A 17640-nucleotide genomic window follows, 5' to 3' on the forward strand; every position below is an offset into this window, starting at 1 on the left:
TTATGTTCAAACTTCAAATCACATAAGTCTTGATTTAAATGGTACATAAGTACATAATTACAGATCCATGTAACAAGTTAACATGTGGAGAAAACAGAGATGCATGGGGAACCCACTTACTAGAACCTAGAAAAGTGCCCCCACCACCAATGCACGAAAAGGATGCAGGCATCAAAGTAGAAATTCGAAAGAAATATGCAGGTTATATCCATGATCCAAGTGCCAACAAAAAAGTTACCTATTTCATTATTGCACGTGGAATGATACAAGAATTCACAACATGAAGTACCTGTATTTTGCTATTTCTGTATGCTTGAAACGAGGAAATGTCCATAACCAATGATCTATGAGAATTTAGAATTCTTTCTACTAGGTCCCTACCTACCAACTATGCTCCCCTTGGGTCTTAAAGGACAATAATACCAACTTTAGTTTTGTTTTTCTTTTTTGGTTTTCCCTCTTCTGTGTCTCACTCACCCATCCAATTATCACCATTTCCTCAAAGGCTGAACCAACTGCATTGTGAAACGAAGTCCTCAGATATGGATTCAGCGAACTAAGTCCTGCATAGATATTAAAAATCCCTTTTGTCTTGAATCATACATGTCAAGTCATGCTGCAATTAACTAAGTCCTCAGATTTCTGGTTGTAACAGTGGGAAGAAAGCCCAGCTGTTGGCTGATCTACCTTCCTTGGCAGCATTAGCAGAAACATCACCTTTCCTGTTGTCAAAATTGAATTCTTTGGAAGAATTAACGGATTGATGCTTCTGACAGCACTGCCGTTCTTCTCCTAGAGGACTGTTGGGGTTATAGTTCGTTTTCCCTGAACACACATCACAACAACTAATGCTGTCTTTTTGTATGCTTTCTCTGTCAATGGTTTCTTTGGCTAGTATACCCTGTGAAGACTGAGACACATTTCGAAGCAATGCACCTGTTTTATTGGCAAGGCATCTTGCGATTTCTTCTCCGGTTAGTTCAAATGAGACTCTGTGATCAACTAATGGTGCATTACTTTGATGTACATTCTCTGAGTTTGCAACGGATGCTACCTCGGAAATCTGGTTTTGCACATAGATGCTGCATTTAGTGGTTGGTCCAGCACTATCAGGGGTCAAAGAGCCAGAACCCAACCTTGAATCCTGCCCCAAACCATCAGGTGTTGCACATCCAGATCCAAGTCTTGAGGCCAGACCCGCACCATCAGGTGTCAAAGATCCCGAACCTAATCTTGAACCTTGCCCTGTACCATCTGGTGTCAAGGATCCAGAACCCACCCTTGAACTCCATTTTCGAGAAGAGAAGTGTTCAAAGCCCAATATCCTTGGTGATTCTCCCTTGTAGAACTCAAGAGTTGGGCGTTTCTCGGGGTAAGGAGTACAGGTTCCGGAAGTTGAAATTGCTGATCCAGGTGATATGAGTTGGCCACCTGGGCTCCCAGGATGTTGTTGATAAGGCTGAAATTCATAATTGTGTAATGCAAACTTTTGAATCCCATTATTTTTACGAGCCCGGTCAAGTGACGACGCTAACAACTGAGCAAATGGAACCTCAGGAGATGATGGTGTTGTCATCTGCACTGATTCAGGTGGGGGAGTAAAAGGAGCAGTTGATGGTTCAGTTGTAAAATTTGAAAATACAGGGGGTGAAACTAATTGTGTCTCGTAGGCGTAAGGACCTATGGTAAAAATGGATGCAGGTCCACCAGATGAGTAAGAATTGACTGTGAGAGAGAGCAATCCAGCCGGGGAATGAGTAGCGGAAGGTGGATCAGATTGGAGAAAAGATGCAGGAGAAGATGGAGGGACAATGAATGGCATTACAATGGTGGTTGAAGGATTTGGCGGCACAGTAGCAGCTGGACCTGCTGGTGCAACAGGTTCAGGAACAAGGACAGCATGACCAATCCGCTTGTTGCTTTTATGAGTAGATCCAAAACACCAATACAGGCTCCACCAGCTTCCCCAACGTTTTTTCTGCAGTTAGTGAAGAAACAATTCTAAATCAAATGTAGAAGCAGGACCAAAACATTAAACATCTTCCACTGGAATTTTTCCAAATTTCTAATGTCTTGATCTATTGTAATTTTCCTATCAATTGAGTTTGAAATCTATAAACTTATTACGTCAAATATATTGCAAATATAAAGGCATTTCACAAGTCATCAAAACATCAATAAGCACCTCAATTCTCAAATAAATTTGTGCTTTACTCTTTAGATAGTATAAAAAGGAACATTATTATACACCAGATGCGTAAAGAAAATCAATAGCTTCAGGAAAACTATCTCGTGAAGCCTTGAAAGGAAAAAAGGAATTATCAGCAAATGATGGCGCTATCTTAATAATATATTTCCAAATGTTTTCTAAAAAGTTGATGAGCTTTAATCAAATGCTGTGTTCCCTAAAGTCAAGCTAAAAAAGGCCCTAATCATAAGATCGATATCTCCGTTGAATTAGTCATCCACGTTTTACTCACATTAGATCCGTGTGACTGTGTAACGACTCATAACAAAAATCATCAATAGCAAGCAGTAACAGAGTCCATGGAATATATTCATCATATCAAATCTTCTTTAAAAGGTTCTTTCTTATTCTGACTACTTAATAACTAAGAAAACAATTAAGCATCTGAATATCTGATATATAGTTGAATCCATCGCACAACACTCAATTCATCACCTGCAATCTTATGCGTTATAATAACAGGAACAAAAACGGAAACGCGAGCAAAAAAAAACAACGCAAATCTAAGATCCATCCTCACAAACTTTTCCAAAACGGAACAGTAAGAAATGTTTAAAGAATGCAAAAAAGTGATTCAAACTTTTCAACGCTACCATAACTTGAGTCAAATAAAGACTATAGCTAGACCAGAAGTTCATCGCTATAAAAAATAAATAAATAAATAAAAAGTAGATTTAACAAAAATAAAAAATAAAATTAATTAATTAAATAAATAAACGAAGCACAAAACACAAGATCTCATTGATTTTCTGTCATTCTTCGCGAAGCTGTATCACAGTAACGAAACAGAGCATCGAAAAGCGAAGCGATGGCGCCAGAAAACAGGCACACGTGCACAGGAATGTTTCAGAGAGAGAGAGAGAGAGAGAGAGAAAGAGGAGAGAGAAACCGACCGGTATGGTAGTTGGTTGGACTCTGGATTCTGCGGTGACGATGGCGGTTGCGGCGGCGTTCACGGTGTCTACGCTGTTGTTGAGGCTTCCCATGGCAGATATGCACGGAGGAAGGTGGTGGTACGGTCACCGGAGCTGGAGAAGTGACGACGGAGAGAGGAGGTTCCGGCGAGAGGCAATCATGGATTTGGAAAATAGAAAAATGGATGAGAGAGAGAGAGAGAGAGAGAGAGAGAGAGAAAGAGAATTAGAAATTATTATTATTATTATTTATCATTTTTCTAAAAAAAATTAATTTATACGTCTTTAATTAATAATTAATTATCATACAACTATTTTGCGATTCTGTTGATCAAATTTCTATTTTATGAAAATCATAAAAAGGTATAATTCTTACTTTTATGTTGTTTTTCTTAAAGAAGAGCTTTATTAGATGATGGTGATAAATGTAAATGGTAAACTACTTCATTTTTCATTCTCCTTATTTTCCTCTACGTTGTAACTTTATTACACATGAGGAGCGAAAATTTTAGCTTCTATATTTGAGAATTTAAATATTAAAATACCAAATTATCTCTTCTTCTTAATTTAGTATTTTAATCCTTTTAAAAAAAATATAAGCCATTAAATTTTTAGAAAATCTTAATTGAATATATTTTTTACTTACATATTAATTATATATAGTTAACAAATATAAAGCACAGCATAAAAATTAATATAAATATGAATACTATATAATCTCAATATTAGGCTAAATGATTATTTATACATATAGTTGCGTATAATTAGAGCTATCTTTTTAAAGAATTGACAAGATAATAACCGGTGTTGTTGTTGAATAATTTAACAATGATATGATCATCACAACAACAATAATGCTCATAATATTGATCAAGCTACGGCCCTTTTTTTTTCCTTTGTATGACATAATTATAACTATTTTTTTCAGGAGAATGTTTAAATAAATAAAAAATGAATCATAATATATAATGTTTTATCCAACTTTAAAAGTGAACTTATCCTAATTTCAGACTACGTTTAAAAGCCCAAATAAGTTTCCATCTTAGAGAAAAGAAAAAAAAAAAGTCATCTATATGTGCTAAATTGTATTCACATAAAGAAAAGTAATAATAGTAATAATAATTAATTATTACTATTGTTATAGTGGTACCACTATGTTTCATACAAGGATTTCTTAATAATTGAGATCTAGCTTAGCAAGCTAAGGATTTAGATTATAAAATAATGATGACAGCGCAGGCTCTGAAATAGTGAAATGTATGTGATAGATTGTGGTGAATTGACACAAGTGCCTATCCTTGTACAGGTAAAATTACTATTTTGCCACCAGGTTAAAAATAACGGGGGTGTAATAAGTAATAACTAATAAGAGGGTGAGATACTCGTGATTCATTGCATGGGTTATTCATTTCATTCCTTCCTCAATGCTTTTAACAGCTTATGTTACCTTTATTCAGAGCGTTCACGTGACCCTCATATGGTGCTAATTGAGTGCGTATAGGACCACATGCTTACTGGTAGAACTCGTCATTAGACGAATCAAGAACGTACAATCAGTTGACCAATCTGATATTTTTGACCCTATTTCAGACGTTGATCTAATCATTAGAATCTCTGACGAATAGCTGTGGAGTACAAATTGTAGACTGTAGACATTTCTTAGCAATCATATATGTTTATAGAAAGTGGGAGATTAATTATTTTTAGAATAAAAATCCTTTCCGGTCTTTAATCATTTATTCGATAGACATTAGGCTCTTTAATAATTATAAAAATATAAATCGGTCTTATTTATTTTCATATTTGTTCAATTTAGCTCCTAAAACTGGTTAACAACAGGATAACGCTGATATGTCAAGCAACATCTTTTTTATAATGGAAAAATATAAGGAACCAAAAGCTTATCAGCCAAAAACTAAACAAAACTACATTAATTTATATTAATAATTAATTAATTTTAATTTTTTAAATTTAAAATTATAAAAAATTTTAAATTGATTAAGTAAACCTAATTAAGACCTATAAAAACTTTCTTCTTTTCTCTCACATTAACTTATCCAATTCTAACAATCACAAATTCAAAAAATATATAAAAGAACATCCATTTAATATGAAAAAGAAACATTCTGATACTTAGTAGAAGAAACATCCATATATATTAACTCGTAGAAATTTTGAATTCATCCAAAGGTATTTGGCTGGATTTTGGCTGATATGCTTTTGGTTCCCTAGCTTTACTCTTTTATAATAGGAACAGATCGCTCCTTAAACTCTTTAACTATCTCCCTCCTCCGCAACTCTTTTTTCCTCCTTTCCTCCTTCTTCTCCATCGCCACCGCACTCACACTCCTCCATCTCCCTCCTCTCCTCCCTTTCTTTCCTCTTTGCATTTTTTTACTTTCTTATTTCTCTTCATTACTCATTACTACCACCATCGCCACAACATCACGAGTTTCATTTATTTTAACATTCAAACTTTACTTTTTTTTAGTCTTTATTTTCTGGTAATTTTTTCGAAAAATAAATGCTTTTTTTTCTTCTAAATGTCCAAAATACTTATTTAATGTGATTATATTTTCTGTTTTTGAATTTTTAGATTATGTTGATAATATTATTGATGACGATAATGATTATGATGAGAATGAGGAGAAATAAATATGGTGATTTTGATGATGATTGTGGTGGTGATGATATTGATGATAATTCGGGAGATGAAGTGAGACGGATTGGGAGTGTTGGAAGTTACGGTTTTGGAGTTGAGAGAAGTCATGGAGAAGAGGGAGAAGAAGAGAGAGAGGGAGGAGGCAGCGACACAGAAAGAGTCAGTGAAGCGGAGGAGGAAGATGTTTGAGAGATTCAGGGTGTGATTTGTCCCTATTGATTGAGGGCTCAGGAGACAATTTATCCTTATTACAAAGGAGATAAAGCCACGTAGACACAATTACCTGCTATCAATAGGTCTCAGGAACGAGATTGAACAAATACAAAAGTGGATAAAAATCGATTTATGTTTTTATAATTGTTAGGAGGCGCAATAATTTCTATGAGATAAATAGTTAAAGATAAAAAAAATATTTACTCTTATTTTTATTAATAAATTATTTTGTAAAATTTACCTCTAATAGATTTTTACGTTAAAATTAAATAGTTTGTCAATTTTTGTTCTTTTTACTTTATATATAAAATTTTCTTTTTACAACAGCCAAATTCTTATTATATAGCAGTTTTCTGATTTTGTACTAAAATAAATAGGCTAGATAAATATTTTTTTGTTTTTTAAAAAATATTTTTTGGTTAACACTTAACAATAGAAAATCCTGTTTATGTAAAAATATAAAAAATTATAAGTTTTATACGATATACATATTGAAGTATAAAACCTTTTTTATATTTTTTATAATAATATATTTAGTATCATTAATTTTAAGATAAATGTGTTTAATTTTAAAGTACTAACAGTGATAATAACCGGTGGCTAAGAGAAAATGAGTTAAATTTTAGCCATTTTTTACTAAATATTAATTTCTGACTTTTAAAGGAACTTCAGGATATATTTCTGCTTTTTGTCTCGTGTTGAGTTGAGAGACACTTTTATTTTGTCTCGTGTCGAGTTGAGAGATATTTTTGTTTTTGTGTGAGTATGGAAGAAGAATTAACACCTGATATATCTTGGTTCAGCCACTAGGTGCAATGTGACCTACATCTAGTCTCCATAACAATAATGATGGAATTTCACTATGTTATCACAACATTGCAAACACCAATTTCTCCCTATGAACTATCCATTTCTATCTAGGACAAATCCAAATTCTACACCCAATCTGAATTTGACTATAACTCAAAACCTAGCTTTTAACTGTAAAGTGCTAACCCAATTTGTAAGAAAATTTCCCACAGGATCATAAAACACAACATACAAATGTACAAAGAAACTCTGAAACATCTGTGACTTTTTCTCTAATATTACTCACTGTCTTTTTTCTCTCACTGGCTTTTTCTTACAAACATCACCATACTTGCTTTTTACCATGAGACTCAGACAGACAATACTAAGAAAAAGAAAACAAAATGAACACCATTGAAGGAGAACAACTCGGGAAGCTCAGGTAGCTATGAGAATTCTGTGTTTTTTCACCTTCTCTCCTTGATCTCAACCCTTGGCCGTTCACCCTTAATATAGAAGGGGAAGCTTCCAAGGTTGAAACCGGTTCAACCAAATAACTTCTTCTCCAACCAAAAGCACGATTCGGACAGAAAGAAGAGAGAGAGAAAACCCAAAACCAACATGCATGTACCTCTTTCAACCCTTTTCATCAAGATCATTCAATCTGAATCTTTGATCTTGTCTTTGACTCCAAAAAAGGATTCGGACCCTTGATAATCTTCTGACCCAGAGCCGCTTCTTTCCTTTCATTTTTGCTTCTTCCTATGCGTAGTTCTAGAGGCTATCTTCTTTCTTTGATGAACAAAAATAGAAATGATCTTTTGCAACTGAAATCTTCTTCTCTGATAGAGGCAGATCCTTTCTTTTTTTGGTATGAAAGATCTTGAAGCTCTTCTTCAAAATCTTACCTTCAATGGCAAAGATCTTGCCATGCCTTACTTTAGATCTTCCTTCTTCATAGCCTTTCTTCCATAGGCTTCAGTGTGACTATTTTTTCTTCTGATAACTTCTTCAATCTTCTTTTCTCTGATTGACATGATCGAATGTAAAGAGAGAGAGGAGAGAGAAGAGACAAAACTTTCAATGCACTATTAAACTCAATTTAATTTTGAGTTTCGGTTACTTATGCATGCATTTAACTAAATTGAAATTTGAGTGTAACCAATGCATAGAATAACGTATGGATCTTTTAATGTGATTCAACCAATTTAAAATTTCAACTTCAAGTTACCAAAGTGGCCAAAACATTCTAGAAACTCTTAGGTCATTTTCTTCATTCTTTTGTTTTATCAAAATGGGCTTGTGATTTGGGCTTGTCTGAATCTCAAAGTTCAACCACTTTATATTTAAATTAATTTTGCACAAAACTAAATTAATTCATTAATCAAAGTAGGCTGCTCTAGCTTTTTGGCCTAATAGAAAATTAATTTCATCTTCCTGCACACTAACAAACACATCAAATAAACTATTGGAAGCAAATAACAATTTAATAATTTTTTAATAAATATTTTAATAATATTTTATCATCATTTTAATTAGACATAAATTTTTTAAATTTGACAAACAGTATAAAACGTTTTATGTAGTTGTATATTATAATCACATCTTGTCTTTTGGATGATTATCCATACAATTAAAAAAATAATAATTATTTTTTATGATATGACATTACATAATTAAATATACATGTAAAGTTATTTTATAATGACAGTATATTAAAATTAAATTCAAAATAAATATCTTACTCTAGTTAAATTCTTATTTTTTTAAATTAATAATTTTTAAGAATTCAGTTAAAAGTACATTAAGAACATTGATTAAAGACTATATGAATAAAAAATTGATTTTTTTAATGTGTTCATTTAATACATAGAAATTTAAAAAATTAAGACTATATTTGATTTGTATTTTTATTTTTAATAATTTTTGCTTTTAGAAATTTTTAAATAAAAATAAAAAGTAAAAATATTTTTTTTAATAATTCTAAAAACAAAAGATACCTAAGATAAAGATAGAAAATAAAAATTCAACTCAACACACATTCTAATATTTATCATATTTTTTATTTTCTTTAAAAGCCACTTTTTAATATCCTTAGGACATTTATTAAAAAATTTTAACACATTAAAAATCTGAAAATTCGTATAGAAATGTTAATAATGATTGAAACTTACTTCCTAAAAGAGAGTGTAGTATTTTAATCCTTCAAAATACTAACTTGTTTTATTCAATTTTAAAAATGATAGCTATAGCTAGGGGGAAGAAAGAAAAAGATAGGTTGATGAATTATTTTGTGGAAGGGAAACTTTATGTGCACGTGTGCTGATCCATTACTCGCACTTTGGTGACATATGTGAATGTGAATGAATTTTCGTGCTTAAATCTTATGTGTTTGTGTGTGTGAGTTTGAAAGAGATTGCGACATTCCATAACCCTAATAAGCACCTCTCTTTTAAAACACTTAATATTACTTCACTTTCCTTCCTTTCCTTCCTTTCCAACACTCCCTTTCTCTCTTCTTTTCCCACTCTCTCTCACATTCACCAAAAGCAACTTTTTATTACTAGTAACTTAATTAAAAAAAAGCCACTTTTTAATAACCTGGTTTCACAAACGTCGAATCCTATAATAATTGAACCTATAATTAATATTCGAGTAAAATTAATTTGACTATTACAGCATCTATATTATTATTAGGAGTTGGTAGATTTCCATGTGGTCGTTATTATGAAATTAGCATTACTTTAGTTATTCATATAGGTAGATAATCAACTCAAAGATATATTTAAAAATGGTATTTGTGTACTAATATTAATTATTAAAATTAATTATTAATATATTTATATCTAAATATATATGTAATTTAATTTATTTTTAATAATATGTATATATTTATATTCTAATATATATTTTATACTAATAACTGATTTTGATATATACATAATATATTAATTCTAAAATGAAAAGGATAATAGTAACAATTGTGATTGGGTACCCATTAATTAATTAGTTTACCTGGTTGAAATAATTGAAATAATCATAAAAAGGTTTTTGTATAGGCTCAAACACTATAGTAACTATATTTACATTAAAATTAAAGTGTAATTTTATTTTAGAATAATTTTATTTACTCAGATAATTAAGTAATTCATTGTTTTATGGTGGACTTGTTTCAATTATTTTAGAAAGAGTCACTTTTCATATATTTGTATAAATTTTTGGAACTAATATAGTCTTTTTTTAAAGGGTAATTTGTAACTTTTTGTTGAAAAAAGAAAAAGAAAATAGGTTTGAATTAAATTAGATTTAAATAATGTTCTTTAACTAACTATTATATAAAAAGATTAACTTATGAGATGAGTATTTTAATAATGAAAAAATAAAATAAAAAGCACTCTATATTATACATTAGTGGGTTCCATTAGGAGGTGGAAGTACTAGTTGATATTTGACAAAGGTGACCCCTCATCATGCATATATGAGATTGGTTTTGTGTGGTTCAGTGTCCCACCACTCAAAAGTTAACCCAGCAAACCACATGTTCCCAATATTAACAAATAATAAGTGTGGTGGTTAATCTACATACATATTTTATTTAATTAATAGGCAAAAAATTATATGAAAAGATTTGATTTCAAAAAGAAGGATGATGATTCTCCTTTATATATATGTAGGCTCTTTTTGGTGTCCTTTATGGATAAAATGCACCACTCATATATACTTGCTTTTTGTTTGACAACAGCTTATCTTCAAAGCTATATTTCAAAACGAAGGGTCTAAAACAAATTAGTAGCTATTTGATGCAGCAATTCTGCCACAAATATGTTGGCAAATAATTCTTTTAATTCATAGACATCATATTTTTGGATGATTGATAAAAGCATGACTTAAATACATTCGTCTATAAATTATTTAAGATGACTATTCATATAAAAATATCTTTATGTATGTAAAATGATAAATTATATAATTATAAATAATTTGATATTTTTATGTGGATAATCATACTATTTTTTATTTTAAAGTATTATCTTTATTTAGAGACAATTTTATTTAAGATATGGTTAAGTACTAAATATATATTTTTATATGGATAATCATACTACTTTTTATCTTAAAGTATTATCTTTATTTAGAGACAATTTTATTTAATTTTATTTAAGATATGGTCAAGTACTAAATATATGGACAGATTTCTATCGACTGGAATATAAACAATAATAATATTAGAATTATGCTTGTCTAGACTATTCTCTAGTTAATTTTGAATTGGTTAAGTGGTTAGTTTACTCGTCTGATTAAATAAGTATCAAAAATTCTAATTATATTTTGTGTATACAACAATTTATTAGTCAATAATAAATTTTTAAGTAAAATTTAAATTCGTGCAGATTATTAACCCTTAGCCTGCCAAATAATCCAGCGATACTATTGAATAAATTCGTTTTATATAAGAACAAGCAAAATTAGATCTCCCTTAGATCATTTTTTTATTTTGATTTTTTCTTTTTATTTTTTTTTTCTCCTTGTCTGTCCCATAATAAGAAGCTAATAACATAGAATTTTGTTCTCTAAACTGCATATATATGAGAGATGTAAGACATCGTCTAATTATTCAAGCTCAATTATCAATCCTAAGTGGCATGGTACTCTACAATTTATATACACATAATAACAATTTTTTTTAATAAAATATGAATAATTGAGTAGATTATCAGTTATGCGTTTTCTCGGAAGCGATATGAATTTTTGTATTTTGTGGTCGGAATTTTTGGTCACAGTAATAAAAAAAAAATAAAAAATGAGAGATGATACGAGATATGAAGATTTGAAGAAAGGGTTGGACCAAGCTAGGATTTTATTTTATGTGTTACTCCACAGAAAGAAAAAGCATGTAATAGGCCCAAAATTGTAAAAAAAAAAAAAAACTAACAACAACAACTAAGCTTCAACTGACCAGTGACTAAAACATAAAAATAAATAAATAAACTAAGCAAAATAAATAATTAAGACTTCACCAACTATATAATTGCTTAATTATAAGACAACATGAATTTGGTCACTTAATTAACCCTAAGAAAATTTAGGAAAAGTATAGGGAGCCAATGGTCTAAGCGTACAATGTGTACAATGGAAGTTTAGGAAGTATTAGAGATATGACTATTAGTGTTACATTATCCTGTCAGGTTACGCTTTTGGGATGAGTAGGTTCATGACATGGTATTAGAGTTCTAGATCTGAAAGATCAAGGGTTTGATCCTTGGTGAACTCCAAAATTAACTTAAGTTTTTAGGATCTGTGATTTTATGACATGAGATGTTTATTATCCCTGATATTCGGATGGTTATTCTGGATAGTGTGGGTGATGTTTATTTTATTCATAGACCAAAGATTTAGTCCATTGTACACATTATACACTTAGGCCATTGACTCCCTAGCACTACCCAAAAATTTATCTTGTTCATGTGTATTCATCCACATATATGATAGATCTATGTTTAGGTGTTGTCATGCATCTCGAGTTGTCAACCATTTTTTTGAATCATATGTTCCCTCAACTTATACTACCTTACAAGTGTGTGTGAAATTAAACTACTATTTAATGGCCACATGCACCGATTTTATGTCACTCATCAGTCATCACCGAAACTAGAAACTGGAAACCGCCGCATATATTTATTTAATCGGTAATATTAAAAAATAAAAAAATAAATCAAAACTTACTTTATCTAACAATTATTAATTCTAGCAATAATTAATAAATATTAAATAAAATAAATTCTAACTATTTTTATTAATTTTTTTAGTTATCAAATATTTTTATTATTTAATTTAATCCATCATTTTTCTCTATTGTATTCAACATGATTGGTGATAGTACGTACGAGCGAATCTATTATGAAGGGTTGGAGAAAATATGTGGTCTAATAATGTCTCATTAAATTTTAACTAGAAATTTCGAAGAAATTAATAATATGGTAACATTATATATTTGGATTGAAGTCAAAGTTATCTCATTCAAAGTTCATGTGGGGCGATCTTATTGAAATTCCACGTACCCAAATTTCGGTGGAAATTAAGATGGTGAATATATATATATGTGTATAAAGACCAAAAGTATTCAGATAAAAATGAAAACCATAGGAACTAATTACTTATTTTATATATGCATTCAATCAATAACCATGACCATAACAATAACAATAACCAATAATCATATCCATAACCATACATGGTTAATTACTAAGAACGAAAAACCCACAATCATAATAAAAATTGAAAATTACATGACATTAGTATAGATAATAACAAGGTAACTATTCATATAAAAACAATATTTTCATGTAAAAATATAGATAAGAATTGCATTAAATAATTTGACATACATATGTCAATTTCTTATCTATTATTTTTACCTGAAAACATGGATCTTCAAGTGAATAACTACCGAATAGCAATAATCACCTAATTTTAATTTATTGGAAAGAGTTGGGAATGAAAATGTTAAACCTCAAGAAGGAAGTCTTTGTCTTTCTCCAAAATCTCCATAGCATGAGGGTCCAAAGTCAACTCAACATCAATGCTCCTACCACCACTCTTGCCGGGATACAAATAAATCATACCATCAAACTTGTTATTGGTTCCACTCCTCACATTTTCAGGCTTCTCCCAACCAAAATCAATGTCATAAACTTTAAACCTAGGAGAGCTTCCCACAGCCACACAATTCACTCCAGCATCCTTGAATTCAAAAATTTTTGGTGCACTCTCCCACTCTTTGTTTCTCTCATCAATTGCCTTACCATTGTGGGCTTCAATTGCTTTTTGGATCAATGATGCTCCAAATTGTGGTGGATGGGCCAACAGAAGCCCACCTGCTGTCACCGTGAATATGGCTTGGATAAGGTTTCCAAAATAGGCCTCTGGCATTGGTGGGTCGATCCGTTTTCTACAATCTACGAATACGGTAAAGACTGTGTAGTCTTCGGGCTTTAGGTTACGGGCCAGGGTTATGTGGCGCCAAACATGGGCCGAGAGAGCTTGGAATGTTGAGAATGCCTTTGAGCCGTCCGATGGTGGGTTTTCGTTGACCGTTGACTTGATCTTGTCGATGGCAGACTCGGAAAATTTGAAGATCTTTTCTCTTAATTTGGGCTTGGGCTTGGGCTTTTCCTCTTTATCGGATGTCGGCCCGTTGGGCTCAGGCAATGAGAGGTCAAGCTTCACCCGGGTGTTTCGGGCCTTGGTCCGGTCAAGGAAGGGTGGGGCTACTGTTGACGGTGCGCCGCTGCAGATCTCGGCCCATGAACTCATGAATTGCCACGTGGAAGTCCCATCAAGGACTGCATGGTTGAAGGCACAGCCCATTGCAAGCCCATCTTTCAGTTTGGTCAGCTGTTCACAACACAAAAAAAAAAATCTCTTAAATATTTTCCACATAAATTAAATTTAGTATAAAGGTAATTTCAAAATAGGGTAACATGGGGTGATTTTTCACCATGCCTTATCTTTAGAGCTTAAAACTTTCAATTTATTAGACTACCTACACCTTACCTTTGTATTGAATGTGACATGGTTCTATTTATTACCACAATGAAAAGTTAGAGATAGCAAAGGCAATGGTCCCAAACCTGACCCTTTAATTTATGAAAACATTTATCAAGATAAACTTAAAACCTGTATTTTGGGAAATAAGTGTTTAAGCACTTATGATTAAGGGAGTTTCATTTCCATGTAATTGTATGTTATTATACACTCAAAAGTTGAAAAAAAAAATTACTAATTTAAGAAAACATTTAGGAAGGTGTATTGTTACTATATCACATGCAATGCAGCATGCAAGTCACTAAATGTGGTAGTTGAGTTCAGTTGCCTTGGATTGGGTCCATTAATATATCTGTTACTAGGACCATTCTAAAATTCAACCAAATGAAAGGGAAGAAGAAGCTGTTTCCAGTTTTCAACTCATTAATAATCCTATTAAATAGCCTACTCATTCTTGTTTTGCCAACTTGCTAAGCTAAGTAGGATATAAGAGAGACTAACTAATTTGCATTATATAACTAAGTTAACCTACAATCTCATAACTAAAGTCTTAATCAATTTACCTTATAAGTTATAACATAAAACAAGTACATCTATCATCACCTTTTAAAAATGGTGTAAAATATGTGTATTATGTTGCATTATGAAGCTATATCCAAATAAAATCCTTCTTTTAAAGACACATGTTAAAAATACATAAAGAAATATTTTACTAAAAATTATTAAAAAAATAATCCTTTTAACATTTTTAGTATATTAAATACATAAAAAATTAAAAAAATAATATTATTATATTCTTAAAATATATCTTTATGACATAAGATAACCAAATTTATATAATATCTCATACAAATGATTAGTAAGAAACTTCTCCTACCCTACAAAGTTCATTCCGTTGAAATTAATATGACAATTATCCTCTTAAATCATAGTACCCTAATAAAAAAATATAAATAAAAATTTGAATTTAATTTTGATGCACTGGCAATATAAAACTATTTTACATACGCATTCAATCACATAATATCACATTAATAAAAATAACTATATTTCACCTTTCACGTTATTTAAAAGAATGGATGTGATTGCTCGACTTTGTGTCAGTGCATCAAAATCAAACTCTTAAGAAGTTACCTTATTGAAGATGCAAAAAGAAAAGAAAAAAGTTACCTGAATTGCAAGCAAAGGCCTATGCATGCCTTCTAAATTCAAGATACCATTGTAAGGAACAAGTTCCATCAAGGAACTGCTACTCTCAGAAACAGCAAGATCTTCAACACCAACATCCTCAGCAACAGCCTCAGTTACTTCAACACCTTCCATTTCATCATCATATTCCACTCTGAACACTCCTTCTTCATCTTTTCCTATCTTCCCTGCTAGCTGATGAAACTCCTCAAGAACCACACTTAGACCCTCTTTCACCTTCTCCACCATTCCTTCAAAGTCATTCCCTTTATAAAACAGCAGCTTCTGGTTGTAGTAAAATGCTAAGTATGGAAGATCAAAGGTCACAAGTTGATACTCTTTTCTTCCAATGTTCTTCTTTGCCTTCACATGGCTCTTACCTGTCATCTTCAGATTCAGAGACTCTGCTGCCATTTTCACAATGATAAAAATAAATAAATAAATAAAATTTGAAGTAACAATTTTATTTGATGTGTGTGTGTTAGAGTGAATTTTGATTTTTATAGACAACTGCATTTGAGTGATGTTGTTGGATAGCATTTATGGAATCCATGGAAGTGGTTGTGACCAATTAATGAGCCCTTTACTCTGTTAGCTTTGGTAGGAGGTAGTAATTTAATTTTTTCTTTTAAGTAAAAGTTTTAGAAATTGTTACATTTTTTATGCCTAATGATGCCTAAAATCAAAGCATCTAAAGCTATAAATCTAGGTGGAAACTCAGGTGCAATCCACTTCAAGTGAAGTTGATATCTGAGAGTCATTAGATGATTTGACTGATTTGACTAAATTTTCATCTAACAACTCTCAGATATCAACTTCACGTGAAGTCGACTTCACCTGAATTTTTACCGTAAATCTATGTATGTAGGTCCATTTCATATGTCACACTTCAAATATGTACTTTGATCTTCAAATTTGGAAGTATGCATTTGCTCTGAGCACATGAACATGCTTCCCCAATTCTTTTGGAATTGGATTTTTAAAGGATAAATAAATGTTTTGTGTAGTGATAGTGACTTATATATTAAATTAGCACAATTTTTTTTATATTAAAAGAGTATAAACATTATACAAAATGAATAGATATAGTAACAGCTTTTTAACTTAATGATAAATGATCCATTATTCAATGCTATCAAATGTTAAAAGAATAAACTTTATTACAACATATTTATTTATATATAAATACATCATGGCTATTTTTTATACAGGTAACATCTTTGTTAAACAAATTTGTGTCCGTTGGATAGATTAAAAAGTAGAAAGAAAGAAAAGGGATGTGGTTATAATGTTAGTTATTGTTGTGACTTGTGAGACTAATTATAAGGTCACAATACACATCCTCAAAGTCATTGTTATCTGATGACTTTCATGTTAACCTTTTAATGGTCCAGCTTAGGTTGTAGATACTTGTCTTTTTTTGTATCATTCTTGCCGAATATTAAAACACGCCGTCTGTTCTGTTAAGGATCCTTTCAGCTGTTTTATTAATTAAAATTTAATTTTAATTCATTTTCAGTGTAAAATAATTTTATATATATTTAATTACGTAATATTATATCAAAAAAAATTAATTTTTATATTAATCGTATAAATAGTCATATAAAAAAATAAACATAATTATATTATTATGTAAAATATTTTACGTTATCAGTGAATCAAAATTAAACTCTATTAATTTGTAGGCGTTTACCGTCCATTTCCACAAGTCTATAACATGTATATATATCAATAATTTCCAACCTAATTTTCTCACTAATACTAATGGCTTAATAGAAGTTTTCAGTTTTCTACATAAAGACATTTGAGAATATTGTTTTCATTGTGATTTTTTTTCCTAACCCATGCTTAAATTGGTCTAAGATTTTATGCATGCATGAGGGGGTAAATTAGTCCCATAAATTTTTATTAATCATCATGATGTGTATCACATCTATTTGTCCTCAAACTATTTTGTATCTTATTGTTATTATTTGACCTATACTTATGTAAATGATTGAATTTTATTAGGGTGAGTACGGATCAGTTTCGTTCGGATTTATGGTCAAATTAAAATCGAATCGATCAAATTGTAATTTGTT

At 30.9% G+C, this 17640-nt stretch overlaps 2 protein-coding genes across 2 annotated transcripts; both read right to left on the bottom strand.

The window, feature by feature from the left end:
• On the bottom strand, nucleotides 1-3389 carry LOC107491128 (uncharacterized). The gene is made up of 2 exons (XM_016111895.3): nucleotides 3142-3389; nucleotides 1-1978 (listed from the first exon to the last, which is right to left on the bottom strand). Exons 1-2 carry the CDS (start codon nucleotides 3232-3234, stop codon nucleotides 635-637), a joined length of 1437 nt encoding a protein of 478 aa, XP_015967381.1. The 5' UTR covers nucleotides 3235-3389; the 3' UTR covers nucleotides 1-634.
• A 9585-nt stretch (nucleotides 3390-12974) lies between these two features.
• LOC107491127 (BAHD acyltransferase DCR) lies at nucleotides 12975-16027 on the bottom strand. The gene is made up of 2 exons (XM_016111894.3): nucleotides 15542-16027; nucleotides 12975-14221 (listed from the first exon to the last, which is right to left on the bottom strand). The coding sequence occupies exons 1-2, from the start codon at nucleotides 15971-15973 to the stop codon at nucleotides 13331-13333; spliced, it is 1323 nt and encodes a 440-aa protein (XP_015967380.1). The 5' UTR covers nucleotides 15974-16027; the 3' UTR covers nucleotides 12975-13330.
• Nucleotides 16028-17640: the final 1613 nt, after the last annotated feature.

Source organism: Arachis duranensis, chromosome 5 (genome assembly GCF_000817695.3).
Source record: "Arachis duranensis cultivar V14167 chromosome 5, aradu.V14167.gnm2.J7QH, whole genome shotgun sequence".
Classification (NCBI taxonomy): Eukaryota; Viridiplantae; Streptophyta; class Magnoliopsida; order Fabales; family Fabaceae; genus Arachis; species Arachis duranensis.

Coding starts and splice junctions, on each gene's coding strand:
- LOC107491128 (XM_016111895.3), bottom strand. CDS start 3,234: ATGGGAAGCCTCAACAACAGCGTAGACACCGTGAACGCCGCCGCAACC. Junction 1,979..3,141: donor TCCAACCAACTACCATACCG/GTCGGTTTCTCT, acceptor CACTAACTGCAG/AAAAAACGTTGGGGAAGCTG.
- LOC107491127 (XM_016111894.3), bottom strand. CDS start 15,973: ATGGCAGCAGAGTCTCTGAATCTGAAGATGACAGGTAAGAGCCATGTG. Junction 14,222..15,541: donor GGCCTTTGCTTGCAATTCAG/GTAACTTTTTTC, acceptor TGTTGTGAACAG/CTGACCAAACTGAAAGATGG.